General features: G+C 35.6%; 2 protein-coding genes across 6 annotated transcripts; one reads left to right on the top strand and one right to left on the bottom strand.

The window, feature by feature from the left end:
* Positions 1-5,572: 5,572 nt before the first annotated feature.
* Positions 5,573-17,837, top strand: LOC137744016 (villin-3-like). 3 transcript variants are annotated; one of them, XM_068483873.1, is made up of 24 exons: positions 5,573-6,005; positions 8,460-8,599; positions 8,964-9,063; positions 9,534-9,602; positions 9,700-9,936; positions 10,074-10,251; positions 10,446-10,578; positions 10,872-11,031; positions 11,120-11,270; positions 11,356-11,456; positions 11,568-11,726; positions 12,559-12,627; positions 12,700-12,768; positions 12,874-13,011; positions 13,613-13,741; positions 14,104-14,251; positions 14,353-14,363; positions 14,461-14,601; positions 14,672-14,797; positions 15,612-15,674; positions 15,964-16,065; positions 16,651-16,903; positions 17,033-17,229; positions 17,311-17,837. In XM_068483873.1, the coding sequence occupies exons 2-24, from the start codon at positions 8,544-8,546 to the stop codon at positions 17,422-17,424; spliced, it is 2,904 nt and encodes a 967-aa protein (XP_068339974.1). In that variant the 5' UTR covers positions 5,573-6,005; positions 8,460-8,543; the 3' UTR covers positions 17,425-17,837. The 3 variants fall into 3 exon arrangements, with proteins under 3 accessions (XP_068339974.1, XP_068339975.1, XP_068339976.1); XM_068483874.1 differs by lacking the exon at positions 5,573-6,005 and adding an exon at positions 6,045-6,069; XM_068483875.1 differs by lacking the exon at positions 5,573-6,005 and adding an exon at positions 7,108-8,017.
* Positions 17,838-17,860: 23 nt separating this feature from the next.
* Positions 17,861-20,340, bottom strand: LOC137744018 (uncharacterized). Of its 3 annotated transcripts, none has more exons than XM_068483876.1 (2): positions 20,259-20,340; positions 17,861-19,064 (listed from the first exon to the last, which is right to left on the bottom strand). In XM_068483876.1, the coding sequence occupies exon 2, from the start codon at positions 19,012-19,014 to the stop codon at positions 18,037-18,039; it is 978 nt and encodes a 325-aa protein (XP_068339977.1). In that variant the 5' UTR covers positions 19,015-19,064; positions 20,259-20,340; the 3' UTR covers positions 17,861-18,036. The 3 variants fall into 3 exon arrangements, with proteins under 3 accessions (XP_068339977.1, XP_068339980.1, XP_068339978.1); XM_068483879.1 differs by lacking the exon at positions 20,259-20,340 and adding an exon at positions 20,048-20,174; XM_068483877.1 differs by lacking the exon at positions 20,259-20,340 and adding an exon at positions 19,160-19,973.
* Positions 20,341-25,849: the final 5,509 nt, after the last annotated feature.

Raw genomic sequence — 25,849 nt, 5'->3', positions numbered from 1 at the left:
TCAAAGCCCTTTATATATTTGATGCATTCACAAATCTTTATCACCGAAGAATCAATTTATTTAAGTCCATCTTGGACTATCAAATTCAAAACATAAGCACAACAACACACATGAAAGAAGTCACCATTCATTACGAGAAGACTTCTAAGATTCAATTGATTGTTCAAAATGCTAACAAAAGAAATATTTGAAGAAACATTATCCAAAGTAATAGAAAATAACTTCTTCTCAATCCCCCACTCAGTCACCAATGCATTAATTTTTTCAGATAATACAATACCAATATGCGGAGGAGGCACGTGACAAAAACTTATAATTCTTTTATGCAATTTTCAATCTTTGTCTACAAAGTGAGCAGTAAGAGCAAGATACCCATTAGTGCATTGCGAGGTCCAATAGTCTGATGTCAAACAAATTCTACCTTCAACTGAGCCTAACAAGTTATGAAGCCTTTGTTTTTCATTTTTGAACATCCTCAACACACGTGCTTTAATTGTATTTCTACACGATAACTTAATATTAGGAGATATATATATAGGAGAAATTAGGTTCACATCCTTCCTTTTGCTACTCCTTTGATTAAAACCTTATTCATTTTCATTTTTTGATCAAGGTCCTTGATATTAATAGCATTATTAATTATTTCAACAATTAAATATTTTTTATTTCAAAATATATTCATTTAATGCTAAAAATGTTACAATTAGTATATTTATATTTATGGTTAAAATTTTTATCATATATTTTTAGTTTTAGTTTGTACCCAATTTTAATTTGCAACCTTGTTTTAATTTGTACCAATTTTCTTTTCAGTTTTAATTTGTACCCATATATTAATTTCTTTTTGAAGTTTTATTTGTATTTGTACCCATATTTTTTTATTTATTTGTACCCATTTTGCAAAATGTACCATGCTAATTATATTTACCATTCATGTAATTTTTTTTCAAAATTTTAATCTTAAAATGTACTCATTCTTAAATATACCAATTTGTTATATGTAAAATGTACCCTTATATATATATATATAATCTATTCAATTTTTTTAATCCATTTTTAAACTTATATGGGTACATTCTTTTTTCTTTGATTTGAGAATCTATCCATGTTAAGTTTAATCGAAGAAATTTACTAATTTTATTAAGCCTAATATCTTTTTTTTATTCTTTATTTTTTTTTTGTGATTTTGAAGAATGTACCCATGTTTTGATACAATAATTTTGTTATTAATTTTGATGAATGTACCAATGTTTATATATATAGACACACACACACACAATAGTATATTTATATTTTAATATTTTTAATCCCATAAATTATGTTTTTTATTTAAAATCTCATTAATATAAACAACTATAAATTTCAATTTTTAATTTAAAAAATATAGTAACGTACATATAAATAAATTATCACATTAATTTCAGGGACTTGGATCAAAAATTGAAAATCAACAAGGTTTCAATCAAAGAATATTCATAGTTAGGGATCGCATCCAAAGTCTCTCATATATATATATATATATATATATATATATATATATGTAAACAAAGCCCTAATACCCCCATATTCAGAAAAACTAAAAGGAAGATTATGCTTGATGATGACCTCTACCAATAAGCCATGGAATACCACATGATCAAAGTTATGGGAACAAAATTCAGACACTAACAATAATCCATCTGTCGGTCCAGGGGATGTTATCAAATGTCTATTCATATTACTTGTCCCATGATGACTATCATCTATTACTAATTTCTTACAATCTTTACATTGAGCACGACTTTTACCATCTTAAAAAATAGTAGTCAATTTGTTGAAAGTTTTCTAAACAGGAGACCTGAGTGTTCGCTTACCAAATTTGATCACTCTAGCCTTTTTCTTTGTTGGACTTATATTTGTATCGTCTATATTTTCACTTCCATGATCAGGTTGTATTCCTATTGTAACTTCCACTAACCCTTCATCATTAAGGTTCATAAAATCTTGATCTACAACATCCATTGCTTCAAGAAAGAAAAAAAAACTGTAAAATCTTGCTCATACCAATTTCATACCATATCCATTTCAAATTCACATATCCATATCCATTCAAATTCACATACATATTTCAATTTCAATTTTGCATATCCAATTCAATTTCACCTATCTATATCCATTTCAAATTCATATATCCACAAATCACAATCCAATTCAAATTTACTTTCAAATTCACAATCCAATTAAAAATACCTTGCACTTGCAGGTTCCAGCCTTGCTTATTTGCTTTGCTTGTTCCACATCTCCAAATCTGGAAAACAAATATAGACCCCACTTATTAACTTCAAGTAAATAGACCCCAAATGAAACATAGATACAAATGAACTCGCAACGTTCACAATAAAAAATAAAAAATAAAAAAAGGACCTGCCTGCTAATTGCCAATACTTGGGACAAATAATTAAGACATTGCATCTACTATAGCAAAACAAAAATAGGTGGGGCGTCACTACTCTATCGTTGCCTACCTCACAGGCTAACTGAATTCTAACCTCCCCAGTCCCCTGATAACATATCCTCAATATATATATATATATATATATATATATATATATATATATATGACATTAAGTAATGAATCTCACCTTACGGCTTATAATACAACTAAATGGCATGACATAATAAAGTTAATTTACATAACTACATCTATACTTTCAAATTCCAATACTTGATTCTATTTATGCCTCGTCCTTTTGTGATTTTCAAGCTTGCAAAGCCAACGCGAAGCACGCTTGCTCAATCATTGGGTTTTTTGAATGTTTGCAAACATGCCCCAACCCAAAAACTCCAAAATCTCCAAAATCAAAAAACCCAAGAAACCCTAAACCCAGAGAATCCCTAGCCATTAGTTTTAATTTTAACGTAAACCCTAAATCACTAGTTTTTGAAAAAAAAAACACAGAATACCCAAAAATACAAAATTCATACCTTTAGCGTGTGCTTGCCTGTGTGTGGTTTTCTTGTGGTTGCCGGAGTCGAGTTGAAGGAAGTGAATGGAGGAGGATGTGAGAGAGATGTGGATTAAGGAGACAGCGCGGGAGTAAGTCTGGACTGGAGAGATCAGAGTGAATAAGAAAGAAGAGAAGGATAAAGTCCAACCTAATCCACAATGGATAGCTGAAATTAAATCTTAGCCGATCGAATGGTCACCAAATTTTTAAATTAAATTTAATATATATATATATAATTATTATAGTTTTTAGGGTTATAAAATTGTTAAATTAATATATATATATATATATATATATATATATAATTATAGTATTTTTTAGGGTTATAAAATTAATATTTTGCTTATCATGTATCGTGTTACCCATGTGTATACTCGAACCAACCCGTTATCTTAACATGTGCTTATTGAGTTACCCGATAATGAATCGGGGGGTTATCGGGTAGTATCAGGAATTGTCAGGCATAGGCTTGCAAGTTTAGTAGTTTTCGAAAGACTTGACATGCAATTAATGTGTGTATATGAGGATCTTGATACGAAAAATCTACGTGAAAGTTTCCTAATGGGCTTACATTCATTGGTCAAATAGTTCTAAACCAAGGAACCCCTCTCTATTCGATTGAGGCATTCGCTACATATTGAAGCAATTTAGACGGATGTTATATAATTGTCTAAGCAAGTATTTGACTAGTCAGGACCCTTGCATGTCCATTAAGAAGTTTAGTTCTGGATTCATGATTGTTGTAGTCTATGTCGATGACAAAAATCTCATTGGGACTCCTAAGGAGCTTAAGAAATTATAGCATACCTCAAATTGGAATTTGAGATGAAGGATCTTGGGAAAATTTGATATTGGCTTGGTCTTGAGATCAAACCTTGTTCTGACGATATTCTGGTATACCAATAAAAAATCGTACATCTATTTCGTTGTGAATCTTTTAGCAAGATACAAACATGCGCCTATACACAAACACTGAAATGTGTTACGGACATTATATGTTACTTAAAGGTAAAATGGATTTGGGCTTGTTTTATCCCTATTCATCTTCATGCGTGGCCATCGCCCCTCTCGGTCCTTAAGTTGATCCTTGCCTTTTTTGTTATGCTAATACTGGGTACTTACCCGACTTGCATTGAACATGATCCCAAATGAGTTATGTCTTTACCGTTGGTGGACCGCAATATCTTAGAGGTCTACAAAGCAAACCCTAGTTGCTATGGGTTCAAACCATGTTAAGATGCTCATTCTTTATGAGGTTGCTCATAAGTGTACGTGGTTGAGAGCCGTTGTCGAGCATATTTGAAGCACACATGAATTGTCGTCTATCATTGACGTACCAACAATGATCTTTGAAGATAATTCTGCATGTATAAACCAGATTCGAAAAGGATACATTAAAGGAGATCATACCAAGCACATTGCGTCGTAGTTCTTCTTCTCTCTTCAACATCAAAAGCATCAGAATATTGAAATCACCGAATTCATTCCCAAAATAACCTCAGTGATCTCTTCACCAAGTTATTGTTGAAGTATACTTTTTTGTAGCTTATTCGAGGAATTAGAATGCCTAAATTGTTTGATTTACACTACTTGTAGTATAGTTAAAGAGTTTTATCGATCTGAGAGGGAGTATCTAATAGATACCAAGTTAACCTTAATGTACTATGTTTCCTTTAGTTCATGAATTTTGCTAACCTAGCAAGGTTTTGACGAGGCACCTATTTTAGGTTGGTCATACCTTGATGTGAACATTAATCGCTGCTTGATTAAACATCGACTTTGCATTTCTCACCTTTCCTCCGAGACTTTGAGTTATGTCTTGCATTTGGTTTTACCATTGTCAGATTTTTGTGAGCTTATGTTTCCTTGTATGAAACCTTAATTTAGATTTGCATGTGTAACTACCTATGCCGATTGAAGACTCCAAAAAATCATTGGTGAAGACTTGATGTGGCTAATTCTTAAGTTTTACACACTCAAGGGGGAATGTTGTAGTTAATATTGTTTAGGAATGTGATTGTGTAAATCTAGAAATATATTCTAATAAGATTTAGGAGATTTATTTCCTTTATGACTTGTATTACTTGTGAGGCAAGTATAGCCCCCTAATTAGTATAAGTAAAGGAATAAGGTCACAAAGAAGCGTTTGGAATTCACAACAAATGAGCTCTCTATTCTCTCTCATGTCGCCTGCCCCTAGCTTAACTCTCTGAATTTTCCTTCAACAATATATATATATATATTTGGGATTTTATTTTTCCCTGCATTTTGCTTTGGTACAAAGAAATCAGTAAAAACCATAGAATTTTCCATTCAACATGTGAAAAAGTAGACAAAATTTCTACGTAGAAAAGGAAAGGTTGGGAAAAAGGTGTAATGCTATAAATCCAAGGCAAAAAGAATTAAAAAAAAAAGGATTAAAATATTATAATAAAAAAAAAAAAAAAAGAAAGAGAAAAAAAGGTCCAAATTGGAAAGTAAGCCAAATAATCAGAAATTCGAAATAAGCAAAGAGGATAGCCAACATGGCCGGTGCCACCGTCACCGGATCTTTGCCTTAATTAACGACCTGCCTGTCAAAACCATAAACTCTCTCTCTCTCTCTATACTTTCTCTCTCTAACCTCTCTATCATTCCGCTTCCGTTTTGCGTCGTTTCATTTCTGTTGCTCTCTTCTTCCTCCTCTCACCATTTCATCACCAAAATTCATATATATTTCCATTAACTCTCTCTCTCTCTCTCTCTCTCTGTGAAACTCTGCTTTCTCTCTTTTTCTCTCTCTATCTATCTGAAATTACAAATCTCAAGGGCTTCACGAAAAAGTTAGAGAGAGAAGCGCACACCCGCAGCAATAATTCACTTTTCTTTCCAACTATCTTCTTCTTTCTCTCTTTATTGCCAGCTCTTGCAGCTCGTCCCTCCCATAACCCTTTTTCCCATCTCTCTCTCTCTGTCTGTATTATCTCTCACCCCCACCACCCTCCATCATTACAATTACACACAGAGATCCTATTTCTGGTACGTCAATTCTCTCTCTGATCGATCTCATACTCTTTTCAGCTCCATCAATACCCATTTTTCTGTATGTTATCTGGATCTCTTTGTTTTCAGAGCTATTCCATTTTTGCTCTGATCGTTATTTTGTTTGCAATTCTCGTTTTTAGTTATCTGGGTTTTTATGGGTTTGTATCAAATTTAATAGGCTCTGGTTGTTTTTATTTTTGTTTGTGTTTTTGGATAAAGTTGAATACTTGATCTGATGGGGTATGTTGGTTTTGCCTCCTTATTGCTTGGTAGTTGTTTGATCTTCTATGCTTGTTGATATTGTTTGATCTGACCTTTTCTTTTCATAACCTTATCTTGATTTGAGTTTATCTAAAGCTCGAATCGGCTGAGTTGAAATGATTGAGTGAGTGATTGAACAGATGATTAGAAGATCTTAATATTATCTGGGTTCTGTTATGAATGCCTTTTGATGAAATATTATCTGGGTTCTTTCATTTGGTAAAACCGTTGCGTGTCCGTGCGCGTGTGTGCGAGTGCACTCTAATCTCACTACATTTTGCTGTTGAATAATCAGGCATGTTCCCGGTAAGTCTTATAACTTTGGATTTGATAGTAATCAAGTATCCAGTCCTATTGCCTTTTCTGTGGTCATGTTGATCACAAGTCATATTTCAGTTCTTGGGTAGTTTTTCACTTGTTTGAATACTGGAAGGGACGTTTAAATTTGCCAAGATATTCTCAGTTTGCTTCTTTTCAGTTGGATTCAGGAATGTTATGGTCCAGAGGAAAGCTGTGCTGGAGGATTATTCGCATTAAGTGGGTTCAGTAATTAATTGCAGTGTTTGAGTCTGCAGTCCTACACACCTAGCAGATGTTTCATGGATGGATTCTATACAGCCTGTTTGGAAGTATCAAATATTTGTTACTGAAGTAAAAAATAAGATGAGTTGGATGACTGTTCTTGGCTGAGAAGTTACCGATGATGATTCTTCAGCCTTAATGCGTACTTGAAGCCAGTGGTTTAAATAGCTTGTGATCCAAGTTGAATGGACAGTAGTAAAGATATAAAATTTAGTATTACCCAATATATAATATATGTGAACATAAAGTTATATTAGACCAATAGGATCAGCTTTGAGGCCAAACTTGTTTTCCAGAAATTTTTTGCCATAAGTATATTCTTACGGATTGATCACTCATCTATGATTAAGTTAAGTCACGATGATCTAAGTGTGAACTTCAAGGGAAGGACCATATATCACCACTAGTTTATATAACTGTACAAAGATAATCTAAGCAACATCTATGTAGAAATTTATAAACTAGTAGTGTCAGGGACTAGTTTTAGGTACAGAAGCGGCTCCACTGTAACACCAGCGAGTAGTATTAAAGATGAAAAATCTTAGGACAGTTTGTTAATTGGCTGAAGTATATTTCCCTTTTGCTGCATATTTTCTATTGACATCTGCATGCTCACATGTAAAGAAGGAGAAAAAAGGTGATAAGCTTCTAAAGATGTGGTCTGGGTAGCCAGCAGGGTGGAATTTAGGTCTTTGTATCGCTATGAATGGAGGCTTACCTAAAGAAAGCCTACTAGGACGAAGCTTGAAGAGGAGGATCATAAACTGAGAAGAGGTTTTCTAAGTTCTCTGGAACCATATATGGACCAAATTCTAGCTATATGAAAAGCAAGAGGTGGAATCAATGATGCACTTATGAGAGTTAGATACCTACTAATTTTATCATGAACTACCTCTGGATGTATCTCAGTCAAGAAATTAGTCCAGGGAAGGGGAGTCCGTGAAACTAATGTAGTCTGGGAAATGCCTTTTGGAATATCTCACTTGAGAATCAGTCCAGTGAAGAGAGTTTATAAATGTTTTGCCAAAATGATTTGTGTTTCCTAGCTGAATATATCAAGTGGGGTAAGTTGAGAATCAGATCCAAGGTTCAATGGCCAACACATAAGCTAGAACCTGACGTAAATGGACTGAGACATACCAACCAAGTTAGACAACTAAAATGTAAATACAGTGCATCAGCGCTTGACCTTCATTCTCATGCATGAGTTAACTTACACATGTTGGTGTTATGTCTTATTTGGCAAGCACTTTTACCTGTTTGATTTGAAGTTCGTTGTATACGAAAATCAATAACCGGTTAGTGTAGCTTTATGGAGATATATAGTGATCCCAGATGTAAGTGCTCACAATTTAAACATCACGAGAAGAGATCTTATTCTAACAACTCATATTGTCGTAGTGCTAAGATTTACTGTAGCATCTCTATTGAATTTCTATGTTGAGTATCAACACTGACATTTGTACATAAGAATTGTTGAAGCAGATCTATTACTTTTGACATAAGTTATCTCTATAGTGTTTTTGAAAATGATGTAGTATTCATTTTGGCTTGGTAACAAATCTCCATTTGTTGATTTGTCTTTGTTTTTTATTTTCCTTGCAGTGAAATCTTGTGGAATTTATAGGGACGCAGCATTCAAAGTAATTCTGCCTTACTGAAAGAAGCATTCTTAAGGGATTTCAGGCAATGTCTAGCTCTACAAAAGCTTTGGATCCGGCTTTTCAGGGAGCAGGTCAAAGATTGTATCCTTTTACCAGAGATGGTGACTCAATAAAAATGGAGTCTGCAAAATATTACTTTTAAAAACTAAACAAAGGACAGGAACAATCTTACTATCTTGCATCCACTGAAATAAAAAAAATAAAAAAAATGAAGTAAAAGCGACTTAAAACAAAATTACGGCCCAGGATAGTTGGAATAGAGGCTAGGGTTCATGTGGCCGAACCTAAAGAGTTGAGTGAAGGTTTTGTTGTTATAGACAAAAATGTAAAGTACGTTATACTTTGTGTCAATTTTGGGAATATACAAGTCTTTCTGGTTATCTTTTAAATATGTTAATCATGTTGTGTTTCCACATTTGAGGTCGTGAAGCTTAACATGTTATAGAGGGACTGAAATTTGGCGAATTGAGGACTTCCAACCAGTTCCTTTGCCAAAATCTGAACATGGAAAATTCTATATGGGGGATTCTTATATTGTCTTGCAGGTTTGTCTATTTATTTACTCTCTTTTTTTCTTTTCGAAGCCTTTACTATTTATGCTTTTGTCCTCACAAGATTGCTTAAAAAAAACGAAATTTGTCAGTAATTTTCTTCCGAGAAATGCAAAAGTTCAATTTTTCTTTTTTGGGTGATCCATAAGTTGATGTCATTCTTCTTGAATAACTTTTTGATGTTCGCCCTCTATCAGCTGTTACGTTCAGGTTTAAAAGGTTTAATAAAAAAATGGTGGAGGTTTGCACTGATTAATAAATTTAGCACTCAAAATGGTGCACACTATTACCATGGCTCTCTATCAAATCTTTTTTTATGCCTTTCCCTTTCTTTGCATGTTCCACCTTAATAAAGGGGAAGTCAGGGATTCTGTTGGACATATCATACTTTGGAATAAAAAGGCTTACCTTCAAGGAGGCTTTTTTCTTTCATATAACTCATGCACTTCTCTGACTGTTTGTAGACAACACAAAACAAAGGGGGCGCTTATCTCTATGACATACACTTCTGGATCGGGAAAGATACAAGTCAGGTGTGTATGTTCAAAGTTTGAACTTGCCTTGAATTTCCTCTGATGTTATATGTAGAAGTAAGAGAAAAATGGTTTATGTAGTGACTTTTTATTGTAGGATGAAGCTGGGACAGCAGCTATTAAGACTGTTGAGCTAGATGCAGTTCTTGGAGGACGTGCAGTGCAACATCGTGAAATTCAAGGCCATGAATCTGACAAATTTTTGTCATACTTCAAACCTTGTATTATACCATTGGAGGGGGGTGTTGCTTCTGGATTTAAAAAGGTTGAGGAAGATGAATTTGAAACTCGGTTGTATATCTGCAAAGGAAAACGAGTTGTCAGAATGAAGCAGGTATCCTGTTCTTCTGACGCGAGGGTTTAGAGTTTTTCTTTTTCTTTTGGTCTGGAGAGTTAGATTTCAATTAAGTTTCCTAAATGTGATTCTGATAGAGTTTAAAGGGAATTGCACCCTGTATTCTGATTTTGTAGGTTCCTTTTGCGCGTTCCTCTCTGAATCACGATGATGTGTTCATCCTGGACACTGAAAACAAGATCTTTCAGTTCAACGGAGCAAATTCTAATATCCAGGAGAGGGCGAAGGCTTTGGAAGTAATCCAGTTTTTGAAGGAAAAGTATCATCATGGAACCTGTGATGTTGCAATAGTTGGTAAGTGCATATATGGTGTGACAATGTATGTTAGTTACAAGCCCACAGAACTTTTATCATGTTTCCATTTTCTCTGGTACTCAAAATACCCGCATTATCCAACCAGAATTGCTACCTTACATGTTTGCTATCTGTGTTGCCCATTCTCGCTCATTACTTATTTCATTTGTCAAAAATGGTGTGCATTATGGCAGATGATGGGAAGCTAGATACAGAGTCCGATTCTGGTGAGTTTTGGGTCCTAATGGGTGGATTTGCTCCAATTGGAAAGAAGGTAATCACTGAAGATGATGTGGTTCCAGAAGCTACTCCTGCTATACTGTACAGGTATTCTCATATTCTGTTATTGTCTTTGTCTAAAACTCTTGATTTTTAGTAAATAGTGAACTCTCTCTCTCTCTCTCTCTCTTGCTCCCTCCCTCCACACACACACACACGCATGGTCGTATGCTTTTCATGTGTGTGCATCTGCATGTATTAGGTGGCCTAGTAAGCACATGCTCCAGACACTTGATTCTGTGTCAGTGTCTGTCTGTGTGCCGGAAACAAAATATCTACTTATTGTTAATCTCTGGTATAATCCTCATAAGGTTCTAACTTAAACTTACTGGTTTTTGAAGCATAACCGAGGGTGAAGTGAAGACTGTAGAAGGTGAACTATCCAAATCCTTGCTTGAAAACAACAAATGCTACTTACTGGACTGCGGTTCAGAGGTGTTTGTTTGGGTTGGCCGGGTGACACAAGTGGAGGACAGAAAATCTGCTAGCCAAGCAGCTGAGGTAGTGACCTGCACTTTTTTATCCATGCTGGCAAGCAGATAGATTTATGAGTGACTTACATAAATGTAACTCTGAATTTTGTCACCAGGAGTTTCTTGCTACTCAGAATAGACCAAAGTCAACACGAATAACCCGGGTTATTCAAGGTTATGAAACACATTCATTCAAGTCCAACTTCGATTCTTGGCCTTCAGGATCAGCAACTTCTGGAACTGAGGAGGGAAGAGGAAAAGTAGCAGGTAATTATCAACTCCTGAGTTGTAAAGTGTACTGTAATACTTTCTGATTGGCTTTATCTAATATTGTATCTTCACGGTCTGCTAGCTTTGCTGAAGCAACAAGGTGTTGGTTTAAAGGGTGTTGCAAAAGGTGCTCCCGTAAATGAGGAGGTCCCACCTTTGCTAGAAGGAGGTGGAAAGATGGAGGTCTAGTTGATAATGATATATGTTAATCATGCTTCTAGTAATGACTTAATTAATTAGGCTTCCTTGTTGATATCTTTTGGAATATTGGGTATTCTGTTTTCTTTTTTTCAGGTATGGTGTATCAATGGTGGTGCCAAGACTCCTTTACCTAAGGAGGATATTGGTAAATTTTACAGTGGAGATTGCTATATCATTCTCTATACTTACCACTCTGGTGATAGAAAAGAAGATTACTTTTTGTGCTGTTGGTTTGGAAAGGATAGTATTGAGGTAATTCACTTTGTTCCGGGTTAGGATTCAAATAATTGAAAGAATCACTTTACTTTCTGTCAGAATTCTTGTATATAAACTATAAAGAAGGGGACCTGCACTTCAACCTCTTACTTACATACATTGTGCTTTCAATTGGGGTTGGGGGTGGGTGAGGGTTGCGGAAAAAAATGTTGTGTCTTTGATGTCTTTCGGTGTTTTGGTTAGAGTTGAATGTCATTTCTTGAAGATAGGAGGAACGCTTGATTTTGTTGTGGAGAGGGTGCGGTTTTTGGCTTCTTTGTGGGCTCCAGTAGCTGCAGAATCTGGAGATATTCCTTTCTTTGAGCTATAGTTGGATACTTGGATGATTATTGTACTCGTTAAGTTTGCTTTGACCTGAAGTAGGAACAATAGGTTGGTAGTATCGGACATTTTCGGTGGTTATTCCTGGTCTTCTTGTTTCAGTGTACTTCATGTCCACTTCTTGATTTTTTGAGTAAATAAATAAAAAAACGAAGTTTACAGCTTATTGTCTAAGCGTGGTTTGCATTATCTGGAAGGGTTTTCGGTGCACTAAACATGTTGTTTGGTCTGGGTCTTTGTTTGTTCTCCTCTTTGTTCAAGCTATTATTAAACCTAGTGATTGACTAACATAGGATATCAGAAGAAAGAGTCATGTTCTTATCTTCATTCTAATGATTTTTCATTTATTTTTTTACCTTTTTGGTGATAGCTTGTCTAATATTTCGTGAAAGCATCCTTCTACATTTTGTTTCTGCACCATTTTAGAAAACCTTGTTGCAATTGTAAGAGGACTGCTAAAGAATTTCCATTATATAACCCATTTTAGGAGGACCAGAAAACTGCTTCTCATTTGGCCAGCACAATGTCCAACTCGCTGAAGGGAAGACCAGTGCAGGTATCATATTATCTTTAGTCAATGTTGAAGAATGTGTCTTACGGACCTATATATAATAGGGGCCTTTTGCAGGGTCACATATTTCAAGGTAAAGAGTCACCACAGTTAGTAGCACTTTTTCAGCCTATGGTGGTCCTGAAGGTATTGTTCAGTTTGGTGACTTTAGTCTGGTGCAAAGACCTCTCCATATTAGTTTCATTTGAGGGTTTATTGTTATCATTTTAATTTGATTGATTTCCTCTTCAGGGTGGCTTGAGCTCTGGTTATAAGAAATCGGTTGAGGAGAAAGGTCTGACGGATGAAACTTATACCACAGATTGTGTGGCACTCTTTCGGTTATCTGGAACTTATGTTCATAACAGTAAAGCAGTGCAAGTTGATGCGGTAGGAGCCAATTCATATGTTGTAATCACGTATCCTACATGACAATATATGCTCACGTATTTTGGGGGACTGACCTTAGAAAGCGATAAGCACTCCGTCTCCCATATTACTTATAGCTAATTTCCTTGCTGGATGGGTACGATGACCATGGAGGACCCAATGCCAAAAAATGTAGTGAATCCCAGACGTCGTACATGGTAAAACTTTAAAAGCCAGAAAAACAGAAAAGGAATCAAAGATTACCCCTGAATTCCTCGTATTGGAGACTTATCTGTTCCCTAGTAGTATGCATCTTTAAGATTACCACTGAATGCTTTTCACACCGGATTTTTTAGCATGCTGTAGTTGGCCGGTATAGAGAATAATGTGGTATATGAAATGTTGGATGCGATTTATCGAGGGGAAGATGAAATAGAGTTATCTGTGTTTTCTTCATATATGTAGTAGGAAGATTCAAATAGAATTGCATACTTTCGAGAGAATGTTTTCTATGCTATGTTTAGATGTTAGACTTCTTGTTCACTGCTGGACATAATCTTTGTACTCTTTGGGCTTTTTAAATAGTCTTTTCTTTTATATTAAAACAGATTTCTTTGTTTAGGTGGCAACATCATTGAACTCTACCGAGTGTTTCATTCTGCAATCTGGGTCCTCAATGTTTGCCTGGAATGGAAATCAATGCACCGTTGAACAGCAACAGTTAGCAGCAAAACTTGCAGAATTTTTGAAGGTATACTCGTATTGAAGATTTCTATTCTCTCTGCCCTCTTACGTAACTTATTTGCCTTCAAACTTATCATAGATGCACCATCCAGAAGAGTCAATAAAACCAAGTATGCTTAGTAAATGTATTTCAGTCAGGCTTCAAGTAACAATGGTATACTGGGCTCTGGCATTGTTTCGACTTGATGATAAAAGAACAAGATGATTGTACACGTTAACTTGATTGGGCACGTACAATCGATGGACGGTGTTCAGTATTCGTGCTTAATGTAATTTAATAGTATTTATTATATCTTAGGCTTTTGATTTTCAGTATTGCCACCGATATAATGTTCATCTATTTGAGCCTTATATGCCTTGCTAATACAGCCAGGAGTTACCCTAAAACATGCTAAAGAGGGAACTGAGAGCTCATCCTTCTGGTTTGCTCTAGGAGGGAAACAAAGTTACACCAGCAATAAAGTTTCTCAGGAGATTGTCAGAGATCCCCACCTGTTCTCATTCTCGTTCAACAGAGGTAGAATTTTATGACATGAAATGATGTCTAAGTTGGAAATTTTATTTGTAAAGCTAGTTCCATTCTAACTGTGTCTTTTTTATTGTTCATTGATTCCCCAGGAAAGTTTCAGGTGAGTTATCTGGCCTTTTGAGTGTAATCGGTATTTGCTTCCATTTTTATGTGGGTGCTAGTGCTTCTAATCCCTGTCTTCATTTTTAATTCTGCAGGTGGAGGAAATTTACAACTTCACTCAGGATGATCTGTTGACAGAGGATATCCTTATACTTGACACACATGCCGAAGTGTTTGTTTGGGTTGGTCAATGTGTAGACTCGAAAGAAAAGCAAAATGCTTTTGAAATTGGCAAGGTATACCTTAAAATATTTGCATTTTTGTCATATGTTTCATTTGTTACATTTTCCATTCATATTTGTGCAGAAATACATAGTGCTGGCGGCATCTCTGGAGGGGTTGGCTCCTAATGTACCATTATACAAAGTTACTGAAGGAAATGAACCTCGCTTCTTTACAACATACTTTTCATGGGATCTTTCAAAAGCCACTGTATGTTCTAAAACAACAGACTCTCTCTCTCTCTCTCTCTCTCTCTCTCATTTAGATAAATTTTAAGGAATTCGTAGTCAAGCAAGGAATAATCAAAACACATTTAAGTTGAATGCAACAATTTTCTGTAATTTGGAATTTTTGGAGGGGTTTTTACTTTTCTATTTCATCTTTAACCCATTAATTGAAATAACTAGTCTTTTGAACTAGAATGAAATTAAGCGACGATAAATATATGTGCAGAATACTGTAAATGATAATGCTGTGCAAATGGCATAACAAATAGGGAAGTGGCATAACAAATAGGTAAGTGATAAACTGCCTAGGTGGGAAGAGAATTGGTTTAGGGATCATTACATATAGAATATCATATACCAGTAGGGATTAAATATGCATAGAGGTCTATCTTCTCAAATAAAACAAAAGCCTAGAAGTCTAATTTGGTAATAACATACGAGTCGATCAACAATATTTTTCTGGGTAAATTATTACTGATTGATGATGTGCTTACATTCTCTCCCTCTTCAGTGTAATAACCATGTCAGAGATAATCTTCTAAAATATGACTTTGTTTCTGCTACACTTGCTAGTGCATTTGAGATTCCAGACATTTCATTAAATAATTTTAGAGGCGGACCAAAACTTTTGTGATGAAAACATTATTTTGATAGGTAAAGTGTGAAGCAAAGTGGCATGACAGTGTCAAAAAACTCTGTAGATATCAACTGTTTTAATTGAAAGTACTTTATACGGATGCATTACAATATTTGGTTTCATATATAATTTTCTTACAGTATATCTACACTCAATGTAGGTTCAAGGAAACTCATTCCTCAAGAAGGTGTCAATACTCTTTGGAATTGGCCATGCTGTGGAGGTAAGCAATGTATATTATCAAACACGTTGCATCGTAATCTCCTCTTATACATGTGTGCGAAATGCTATATGATACATTCTGTCTAGTATATACAAGGGAACCATGATCATATCATGTCTTAAGATTCTCGTTATAAGTTAGTTACCGGAATAATGTTCTTCTTATAACAGTTCGAAATGATTGAACAACGTTAAGGGTTGAAATCTATCAAATTTTGTAAAAAAATTTAGCATTATCATTTATTATCCTTCTGTAATTCACGGAGAATGGATATCTGTTGCTGGATCAGGACAAGTCCACTGGGAACCAAGGAGGACCAAGGCAAAGAGCTGAAGCCTTAGCTGCTTTATCATCTGCATTCAATCCATCTTCCGGAAAGTCATCCCAAGCGGTAAATAAAATTTTTTGTACCAGCATCGTGTGCTTGTAGTAGATGCTATTGCCGTGTTGTCATGTCTTCACATGCGGTGTGCAGACAAGCAGAACTTTTAATTCATTCCATGAATGAATATTAGGAACCTTCATCCTAGTTAAGTATTTACAGAAAGTTGCATTAGAAAGTGTACATTCCCCATCTCATCCTCCCTTCCCACTCTATGCTCTTTTCATGTTATCATTCTTTTGTGGAATAATCAACTAAGGAAGTGGGTGTGCATACAAACATCCCTTAGGTTTTTCGAATGTTGCATTATGACAAGTTGAACCTGATATTAAGCTGTGACATGGAGCTTTTTTATTCGACCTTTATCCCTCTTTGCTTTAGGATATGCTAGATCTGAGATTAATCTGTAACATGGAGCTTTTTTATTTGATCTTTATCCGTCTTTGACTTAGTGTTGTTTCTTAGCACCTTTTAACCTTTCACTTATTTTTTTTAATGATCCATGATCAATAATATTTAGTCTGATACATGACGGTGTTGAACGGATTTTTCTGAGGCATTATATTCAATAATTCAACTGCCACGCAATCACAGGGCCAGGATAAGTCCGATGGATCGAGTGAAGGAGGACCAAGGCAAAGAGCAGAAGCTTTAGCTGCTTTATCTTCTGCATTTAATTCATCCCCTGGAAACAAACCTTCTCTTCCCAAGCCGTCTGCATCAGGTCAAGGAACACAAAGAGCTGCAGCAGTTGCTGCACTTTCAAATGTTCTTACAGCTGAAAAGAGTAAGTTAACACCAGATGCTTCTCCTGTGCAAAGCCCTCCCTCAGAAACTAGTGCTTCTGGTAAGAAAGTAGAAATACTTATGATTATCCATTATATGCATGGTTAGCGAATGGATTTGATGTATTTGGGTCCTCAGGATTTGATGCAAAAAGTGAAACTGTTTATTTATTTTATTTTTTTTGAAACAGAGGATCCTCAGGAACTTCCTGAAGTCAAGGAAACAGGTGAAGCTGCAGCTGCTTTCGAAAGCAGTGAGGATGATTCAAAACAAAAGACACTGCAGGACGAGAGTGAGAGTGAAAGTAGTCGCAGTACATTCAGTTATGACCAACTGAGGGCTAAATCTGACAATCCTGTAACTGGCATTGATTTTAAGAGAAGAGAGGTTGGTCTTGTGTGAATGTTGTCATTTTCATCAATATCTGCTTTGAAATCATAGTGACATATCGTCGGCTTGGTTTTTCAGACCTATCTCTCTGACGAGGAGTTTCAGACTATATTTGGGATGCCGAAAGATGCTTTCTATCAACTGCCAAAGTGGAAGCAAGACATGCAGAAGAGGAAAGCTGATTTATTCTAGAGGCCGAAGTCAATAGAACGAGTGCTTTTACTGTGTTTATTTGCATCCTGACTTGCAATTCATTCATTTTGATCAGTGTTTTTTCTGTGGTGCCTTGTTTTCTGTCGAGCATTTTGCTCTCGATGAACATAGCTCCGTGGTTAGTATCGGTATTGATTGAGATACTGCCTGAAGAGTGATTTTCTTCTCTCCTTTTTTCTCTTTTTCTGAACTGCTGCCGGCTCTTGTAGTTATCACGGATGGTAGTGTTAAAGCTCAGCACGCAGGTCAAATTCTTTTATTTGCTTCCACATGTATTTCAAATTTTTGGATTTTTTCGGTTCAATTTTCGGTTTGTAATATGTAATACATTTGTATTTTGTAATTGTGACCTATGTAAAAGGAATGGGAAATTGTTTGTGGTTTGCAATTTTTGGTTCATCTCTAATGCATCAGATTGTACAAACCGAATAATCCGTTAACCTCGGATTTATTTATCGTATTTACGAAAGTACTACAACTTAAACATTTGCCACACGAAATATGCATATCCAAGCATTATACTGGACCCGAGCTGCTCACAAGCTCCGAACGCTCCGAACCATTCCGTTAAAGCGATTAACATTCATATCATCACGGAACAAGCAGTATCTTTCCGATATGCTTGCTACTTTCCATCAGCCGGTGAGCCTCTGCCGCTTCATGTAACGGAAAATACTTGTAAACCACCGGTTTCACCTTGCCAGACGCGATTGCAGGCCACACATTGCTCTCCACCTCCCTAACAATCGCTGCTTTGTTTTCCGGACTTCTGTATCTCAAACCTGCTGCTTGGATGGTCAGGCGCTTTGAAAGTACAACACGAAGATCTAGCTCTGTTACAGCACCACCCATGGTTGCGATCACAAAAAGTCTCCCATCAAAGCTTAAACTGTCAAGGTTTCGACGGAAATAGTTTGCCCCAATGATATCCAGGATGACATCCACGCCTTTGCCACCTGTTTCTTCCTTCACCCGCGCAACAAAGTCCTCTGTCTTGTAATTGATACACACATCAGCTCCAAGATCCTTGCAAAAAACTAACTTTTCTTCACTTCCAGCTGTGATAAACACCTTTGCTCCCAGGTATTTAGCTATCTGAATTGCAAACGTACCAATTCCACTTGATCCGCCATGAACCAAAAATGTTTCACCAGCAGATAGCCGGCTCATCATAAAAACAGTTGACCAAACAGTGCACGAAACTTCAGGAAAACTAGCAGCATCCTTCAAAGAAACACCAGGTGGGGCAGGAAGTACTTGTCCAGCTGGAACAGCCACCTTCTCAGCATACCCTCCTCCAGTAAGAAGAGCACACACCTTATCACCGATCTGCCAGCGTGAGACGTGTTTCCCAACGGCCACTACGGTTCCAGAACATTCAAGACCCAGGTAAGGGCTGGAACCCGGTGGTGGTGGGTACAGGCCCTTCCTCTGAAGGATATCAGCTCGGTTCAGTGCTGTGGCCTCAACTTTTATTAGGACCTCATCGTCTTTGAACTCTGGGTCTTCAACTTCTTGTAGTTGGAGGACCTCCGGTCCACCTGGAGCGCTCACCACTATAGCCTTCATCGATGCTGGACTCTCTCCCTACCTTGGACTCGGGCTTCCACTGAAGAGGTCTGACAGAAGGAAGAAAATCTCAAGTGCATAGAAAAGCATTACAGGCTTATTAGATGGAAACGTAAAGTATATAAACGAAAACCATTGCACTCACATTGTCCAGTGTAATTCTATAACTTTGTTGAACAAGAAGACGATCCTATTCCTATCGACTGCAAACAGTCTTCCCAAATTCTTTCCTAATGCATCAAAAACCACCTCACTTCTCAAACTACATTACATGCTAAGAACTGCATGCAAGCTACCCCCTTGACGAAGAATTAGGGCCCGTTTGATAACAATTTTGCTTTTAGAGATAGAGGAAAAATATGTGGAAGAAAGGAGAAATGAAGAAAGGTGAAAGAATAATGGCGGAAGAAATGTGAAAGGAATTTATACGCAATGACAAGCAAAACGAAAACTAAAAACCGAAAATTGAAAACAAACAAGTTTAGGTTGTTTCACTTTCAAGTTTTTGTTTTTGTATAATCTCTCTCTTCCCTCTCACCACTTCCCATCATCCTTCTCCATTCCTCATTTTTCTCACAAACTTTCCTTCTATCTCTAGCACAAAAAAATAAAAAATAAAAACTAAAAACGAAATAGTTACAAACAGGCCTTAGTTTCTCAATTTCTTGAACTCAAACCTGGGCTCCAACTCCAAGATTGTAAAAAGGTGGTGCTATCCACCCACTTATTTTTACATTTCACACACCCCTCTCAATTTCTGACTATCGGATCAATGGCCCAAAAATTAACAAGGCTGTGTGGGCGGTAAAAATGGGTGTGTGGATAGCACTACCCATTGTAAACCATATAATATTACAGCTTTATCATCCATGAGAACTGAGATGCATCGACTCCACATTTTTAGTCATAATTCTATATGCTTCCTCTTAAATTTAAATTTCAGCTGACACTGCTGAATTCCTAATTTGATAACCATCCTCTCTATAAATTATTAATTTCGAAAACAAAAAAACTAGGATTAAATTTCACTTACTTTTGCTTGGTCAAAGTTTGAAACTTGAATTAAAATTTAATATAAACCCAATCTCTTATATATACACACACATATTATATGACAGACCTAAAAATAAATAAATAAACCAAATGTGAAATATTGCCACAGTGCCGCGATTATAAACACAAGAAATTGGAAATTAGTTTAAAGAAAAATAAAATTGGAAACTGAGATTCTAAAGAATAATTACCTTTGGCACTCTCTGGAAGAAAAACAAAGCTGAAAGAAAAAACTGCCGAACTTTGGAAGGTGAGAGACTGCCACTGCGACTGTGAGAAAAATCAACCGACCGAGGCCACAGAAGAACCCAACAAAATAAGTACGCGGGTGGGCTATTCTTCTGCTAATGGGCTGCTGATGATTCTGAGCAATTCTTGTAGTGGGCCCGATTGGGAAGGTTGGGCAAACAAAAGCCCGGATTTGTTTGAGGGGCTTTTTTGGTGAGAAATTAGGCTTTCGAGTAAGCCCAATACCATTGTGTTGAAGTTGTAGGCCTCTTAGAAGGACTGATGAAGCCCATGTATTCGCACACTAACGGAAAGATTAAAACGTACATTACACACGTTTGCTTACTTTTACTTGTAGTAAAAGTTAATACATCAATTTCAACGAGAAACATGTCACTTAATCCTACAGTCTAATGATATTTTTTTTTAATTGTAAGTGAGAGGTCATAGGTTCGATTCTCGCCAAATGAGAATTTGAATCAAATTATTGCTAGCACACTATAAGGCTAAGCCTACCCCTCCCCTTGGTATAAATAATATCGTTTTTTTCCAAAAAAAAAAAAAAAAAACCTCAAAACGAAACTTAAAACCAAACAAACAAAAAAAAAAAAACCTAAAACCAAAAAAAGAAAAAAAAAACCAATCCTAATAGGAAAAGCTTAATAGTACAAACATCAAAGCCGGAGAGGGCTAAGGCCTGCCCTTTTTCACTATTACTTGCTACAGAAAAATTGGACCTGAAAAGCCTTGAGTGAGCTATATTCGTTACGTTTCCAATTCACGTTAGAAATACATCTATAACTGTCATGTTGTTGTCATTTAGTATTACGGTTTATTAGTATTCTTTTCTTCACTTGTAAGTGAGATATTTTAAATTTGATTCTCACCAAAAATGAATTTGAACCACATTATTGCTAACCTATTATGAGACTAACCCCATCTACAACCTCCTCCTCCTTAATGTAGATTATATTTTTTGTTCAAAAAAAAAAAATCAAAAAAATTGCCACGTTGTCTATTTCTTGCACATGGAGCATTTTTACTAGATCTAATTTCATTTACGAAAGTCACTCAATATTACAGTATGGTAGTATTCCTCTTTGCTTAGAAGTGAGAGGTCTTAGGTTCAAATTTCGTAGATGGCGAATTCGATACCAAATTAGGTTGCTAATTGTGTAGCTTAGCTGAACTCTCCATTCCTTAGTGTAAAAATATCGATGTACTAAAAAAAAAAAATACTTCATTTACGAATTCGACTATTATGATTTTACGAGAAAAAAAACGTGGCTAAGTTTTGAGAATTTCATAATAAAGGCTCATAAATTCTTGATCACATGTTGACCTCAAAACTGATTCACAATATCTTAATATAACTAACTTCGATTGAATACACTTTTGTAGAGGCACATATCTAACCTGTAATTACTACGTGCCTAAGAGCTTTAGAAACTCGTCATTCCAGAACTTCGAACTTAAAATCTTTTATATACAAATAATACAAAATACTACTACACCGCAGTACTGAATAATTTTATTTTTTCGTTGAGACAACACAATCATCGCTAGGCTTAAAAATTGAGCTTTAATTTGGGCCGTCCATAATTGTGTACCCCAGCATCCAGGAACCCACATCTAAAATCACAAAATTAACAAACACTTATCCAAAAGCACCCATAATATTTAACTTTTAACATAATTATTATTAGCTGTTTGAGTCATCATAATTTATACTGTAGCATGATGGCAACTTTTTTGGAGCTTTGTGGTTGATTGTTTGGTGGTCCATTTGATTTGCTATTTGCTAATACTAATCTACTAATCTCCCTTCTCCTCCCTTGTTTTCGTTCAACATAATTTGCATTATTTGCAGTTTAAAAATCTTTTAATCACATCAACGTGTCTAATTCATGTCATTAATTCCGTGCAATCATTCTTCAACAAGACAAGGAAATGTTCTGCCATCACACTACCGCATCAAAATCCAACATGTGGTACGTCTGGACTTTGTCAATCAAAATTATTGATTGATTATATTTAAGTATATTTACATATGTAATTAATTATGGATTAACTACACAACATGCTAAGTATCTGATAAAAGATATGCACCAAATTTCGCATTGCATCGTATAGTACAAAATATTGCAATTTCAATCTCAAAATTTGTAATATTTTTTTCGATGTAACTCAACTCTTGGTTAGTCTGCTAAGCTTTACGTTTTTTTACTTTGTGATCATGGAGACCCACTTTTTACATGAACAAAACCTTGCCCCATGCATGACGTCATAAAAAAATCGTTAAAATGAACAAGTTCAAAGTTGTGTCACTGTACACATGTATGAGTTTGATCAAGTTGATTAAACTCATTATGCTTTTTAATATGCGCCAAAGTTTAAATCATTTTTCCACGTAGTTTTGATGAATTTTGTATAAATTATTCCAACATTTATTTAAAAAAAAAAAAAAAAAGAGTTGTACTATCATACTAAAACAAATTACAAGTTTTTTAATATTTTATTTTCTTTATACAAGTGATCATTTAAACTACTTTAATTTTTAAAAATAAATTTTGTTTCGAGTATTAACCTTGCATCATATAAAGAAGGAACCTTGCATGTGAAACTCAACGACCCACACGTGCTCTACATCACCCAATTTATTTTTTCAAGTGTTAGGCTTAAATTGATCACACTTGAGAATGTGTGTTGAGAGTATTAATCTCACATCGGAGAAAGAAACGACCTTACGTATACTTATAAGTAGTTAAGTTACTCTTCATATTGTTAGTTAACTTTATGGCGAAACTTCAATCGTTAATTTTACGGCGAAACTTCAACTTCTTCAGATTTGAACTTAGATAAAAAGAACAATCAAACTGTTTTTGATGAATTGACTTGATTCATATATACAAACTTTTCTTTTAGTGGTAGGTGGATTATAGCGACAAGTTTCACAAGAACTACATTGCAACTTCACATGCAAGAGTGGTGGAAAAAATTCACCCAATTTGGCTCACAGTCACAAGTCACCCGTGGGAATATATACCCCAAATTCGTGGCCACCTCTGCTTCTTATTCTACGGATAGGGATCCTCTTTGGATTCCTTTCTTCTAATCTTCAGCCCATTAAAAATTGATCTGACGATTATAAACAGAAAATCACTTTAAAAATTAAAATAATTTTAATTGTTAAATCAAATTTTAATGGTTCGGAAACAACTCATTTCCTTCTTCAACCTAGACTTGGACACTTTGCCCTCTCTCTCTCTCTCTCTCACATATGATGCCACATTCATGCGCTGCCTGCCATGTAAGTCAAATCTCCATTAACTTGATGGTGCTACGTATATAATTAACACAAAGAATCTTTTATTTATTTAATTATTTCTCTTTCTTCTTTTTTTTTTATTCTTTTGTGATGTGAGCCAAAGTCACAAGAGACTGTTTGGCACCAGAAAAAAAGGCATGCATTTTATGGAAGACAAATGCCTTTATTTATTGTTGTTTGGTTGGTTGGGTCTTCTTTGTCCACTTATTATTGGACAAGGATTGTTTGCCCTTCTATTTTTGATGTTCTCTCGTGCCTTCTTATTTTGTGTGGTCACTATTAAGCCAGTCAGCATTTTATATTGTTTTTTTATAAAGATAATATGATAAAAATGAATAGTAATATAAAATGTTGACGTGGTTTAACTGTGATCACACAAACAGGAGGGCATACAATCCTTGTCCCTTATTATTTTCCTCATTAGGAGAAAATAAATGAAATTATATACTAACTAATAGTCTTGTGGATTTTCCTTTGTACTTCTTATGTATTATATTGAGCTTCTATCATAAATACCTCATTAACCAAAAACATAGAAATGAACTTATCCACATTACCAATTTTTTTGTGTTTTCACTTAATTCTAATGATATTCTTTTTCACTTTTAACTAAGAGATCTTAACTCCAAGAAATGCAGAGATTAATATCAAATTATTATGATTGACTTATTTTGTGGTTGAACCTAAATCTCTCACATGTTATGGTAAATATATCGTTATAACCTAAAAACAGTTTTCTTGTATGTTATTGGATTGAAACGCCAAGTAACATATAAACGAGTTTCATGTATGTTACTCTTATCTATTTAAGGCACAATATTGAAGATTTTTTTTTTTTTTTTTTTTTTGGATCATTGTGTTTGGACCCGATCTTGCAGGCACTCGACCCATATACTCTACGATGTTGGATGTGAGAAATATTAAGGATCATGATTGTTTTCTGGATAAAGGTTGAATCAGTCTAGGTTCAGAGTGTTGGTCGAAGATGGTGGGACTTGGTGGCGATAGTGTTTGGTGAAAATAATTCTGAGTATATTCAAAGAATATGTCGAAGAATTGGAATATTAACAGAATTATACCATTCAATATAATTCATCCCTATAGGCAAAAGTGGTTTTGCAATGTTGCATTTGCGAAACTCCTAGCACAAATTATTAAGCTTAGGGCTCACCATCCTGATTATCTGATCAAGTTGATTCAACTGGATAATGTTGGAGAGTTTACGTCACAAACCTTTGATGATTATTGCATGTCTGATGGGATTGAAGTTGAACATCATGTACCCCATGTTCACAACCAAAACAGCCTGGCAGAAGCTTTCATAAAGCGCCTTCAAACGATAGCTCGGACTTTGGTTATGTGAACCAATTTGTCAGTATCTGCTTGGGGTCATGCAATATTGCACGCAGCTATGTTGGTCCGCCTAAGGCCGACCGCTACCAAACCTCATTCACCGTGTCGGGGACAAGCCCAACATGCTTCTAGCATGCGGGTTGGGTCGGGTTTGGACTACAACTTCAGGCTTGTGTGGTAGCCATCCCATAGGGTACAACAAAATGTGGTTAGTCATATGGAAAGTCATAGACATATATCGTAAAACATTTGGGTTCTATATACATGTATTGGTTTAATTTATGCATGAAAGTTATAGGTTTCATGTGGTAAGTTTTGAATGAAAACTTCGGGTTTCAAAGGCACTAAATTCAAAACTACAGGTTCGATTTAGTTATGAATGTTTAGTTCATATAGGGGTACTTGCAAAACACAGAATACAATATACAATAAAGTGTAGTGGATTTGTGGATTGCTTCAGGAACCCAAGTATGAGTGCTTCGGGACTACGAAAGATAGTCAACGGTTCAAAAAAACTAAATAATTTATTGAATTGTTAATTGCCAAAAAAGTGAGTTTCAGGCCAATAATTTTGGATTAATTGTCAGATTAGTGGACTGCTGGTCACTTTAATTAATTCAATAGATTGAGACCATTCAGGGTCGATTGTAGATGCAAAAATACTTATAACAGTCGGGTTAAAATTATTTAGAATGCCAAAAAATAGCATTGGGTTCGAAAAACCATAGCCTAAACATCGTAGGCATGGGTGTCGTAAGTAGGGCAAAGCCTTATAATGTTTATTGGGCTCGGGTGGCTACTAGGAGCAGCCCAATGCGTGGCAACAGGCCATGGGCAGGGGAAAAAAAGCCCAGCAGTAAAGCTGCTGGCATT

Source organism: Pyrus communis, chromosome 9 (genome assembly GCF_963583255.1).
Source record: "Pyrus communis chromosome 9, drPyrComm1.1, whole genome shotgun sequence".
In the NCBI taxonomy this organism is placed as follows: Eukaryota; Viridiplantae; Streptophyta; class Magnoliopsida; order Rosales; family Rosaceae; genus Pyrus; species Pyrus communis.
This window is presented reverse-complemented; position numbering and strand designations above follow the sequence as displayed.

Coding starts and splice junctions, on each gene's coding strand:
- LOC137744016 (XM_068483873.1), top strand. CDS start 8,544: ATGTCTAGCTCTACAAAAGCTTTGGATCCGGCTTTTCAGGGAGCAGGT. Junction 10,252..10,445: donor CTGTGATGTTGCAATAGTTG/GTAAGTGCATAT, acceptor GCATTATGGCAG/ATGATGGGAAGCTAGATACA. Junction 10,579..10,871: donor ACTCCTGCTATACTGTACAG/GTATTCTCATAT, acceptor TGGTTTTTGAAG/CATAACCGAGGGTGAAGTGA.
- LOC137744018 (XM_068483876.1), bottom strand. CDS start 19,014: ATGAAGGCTATAGTGGTGAGCGCTCCAGGTGGACCGGAGGTCCTCCAA.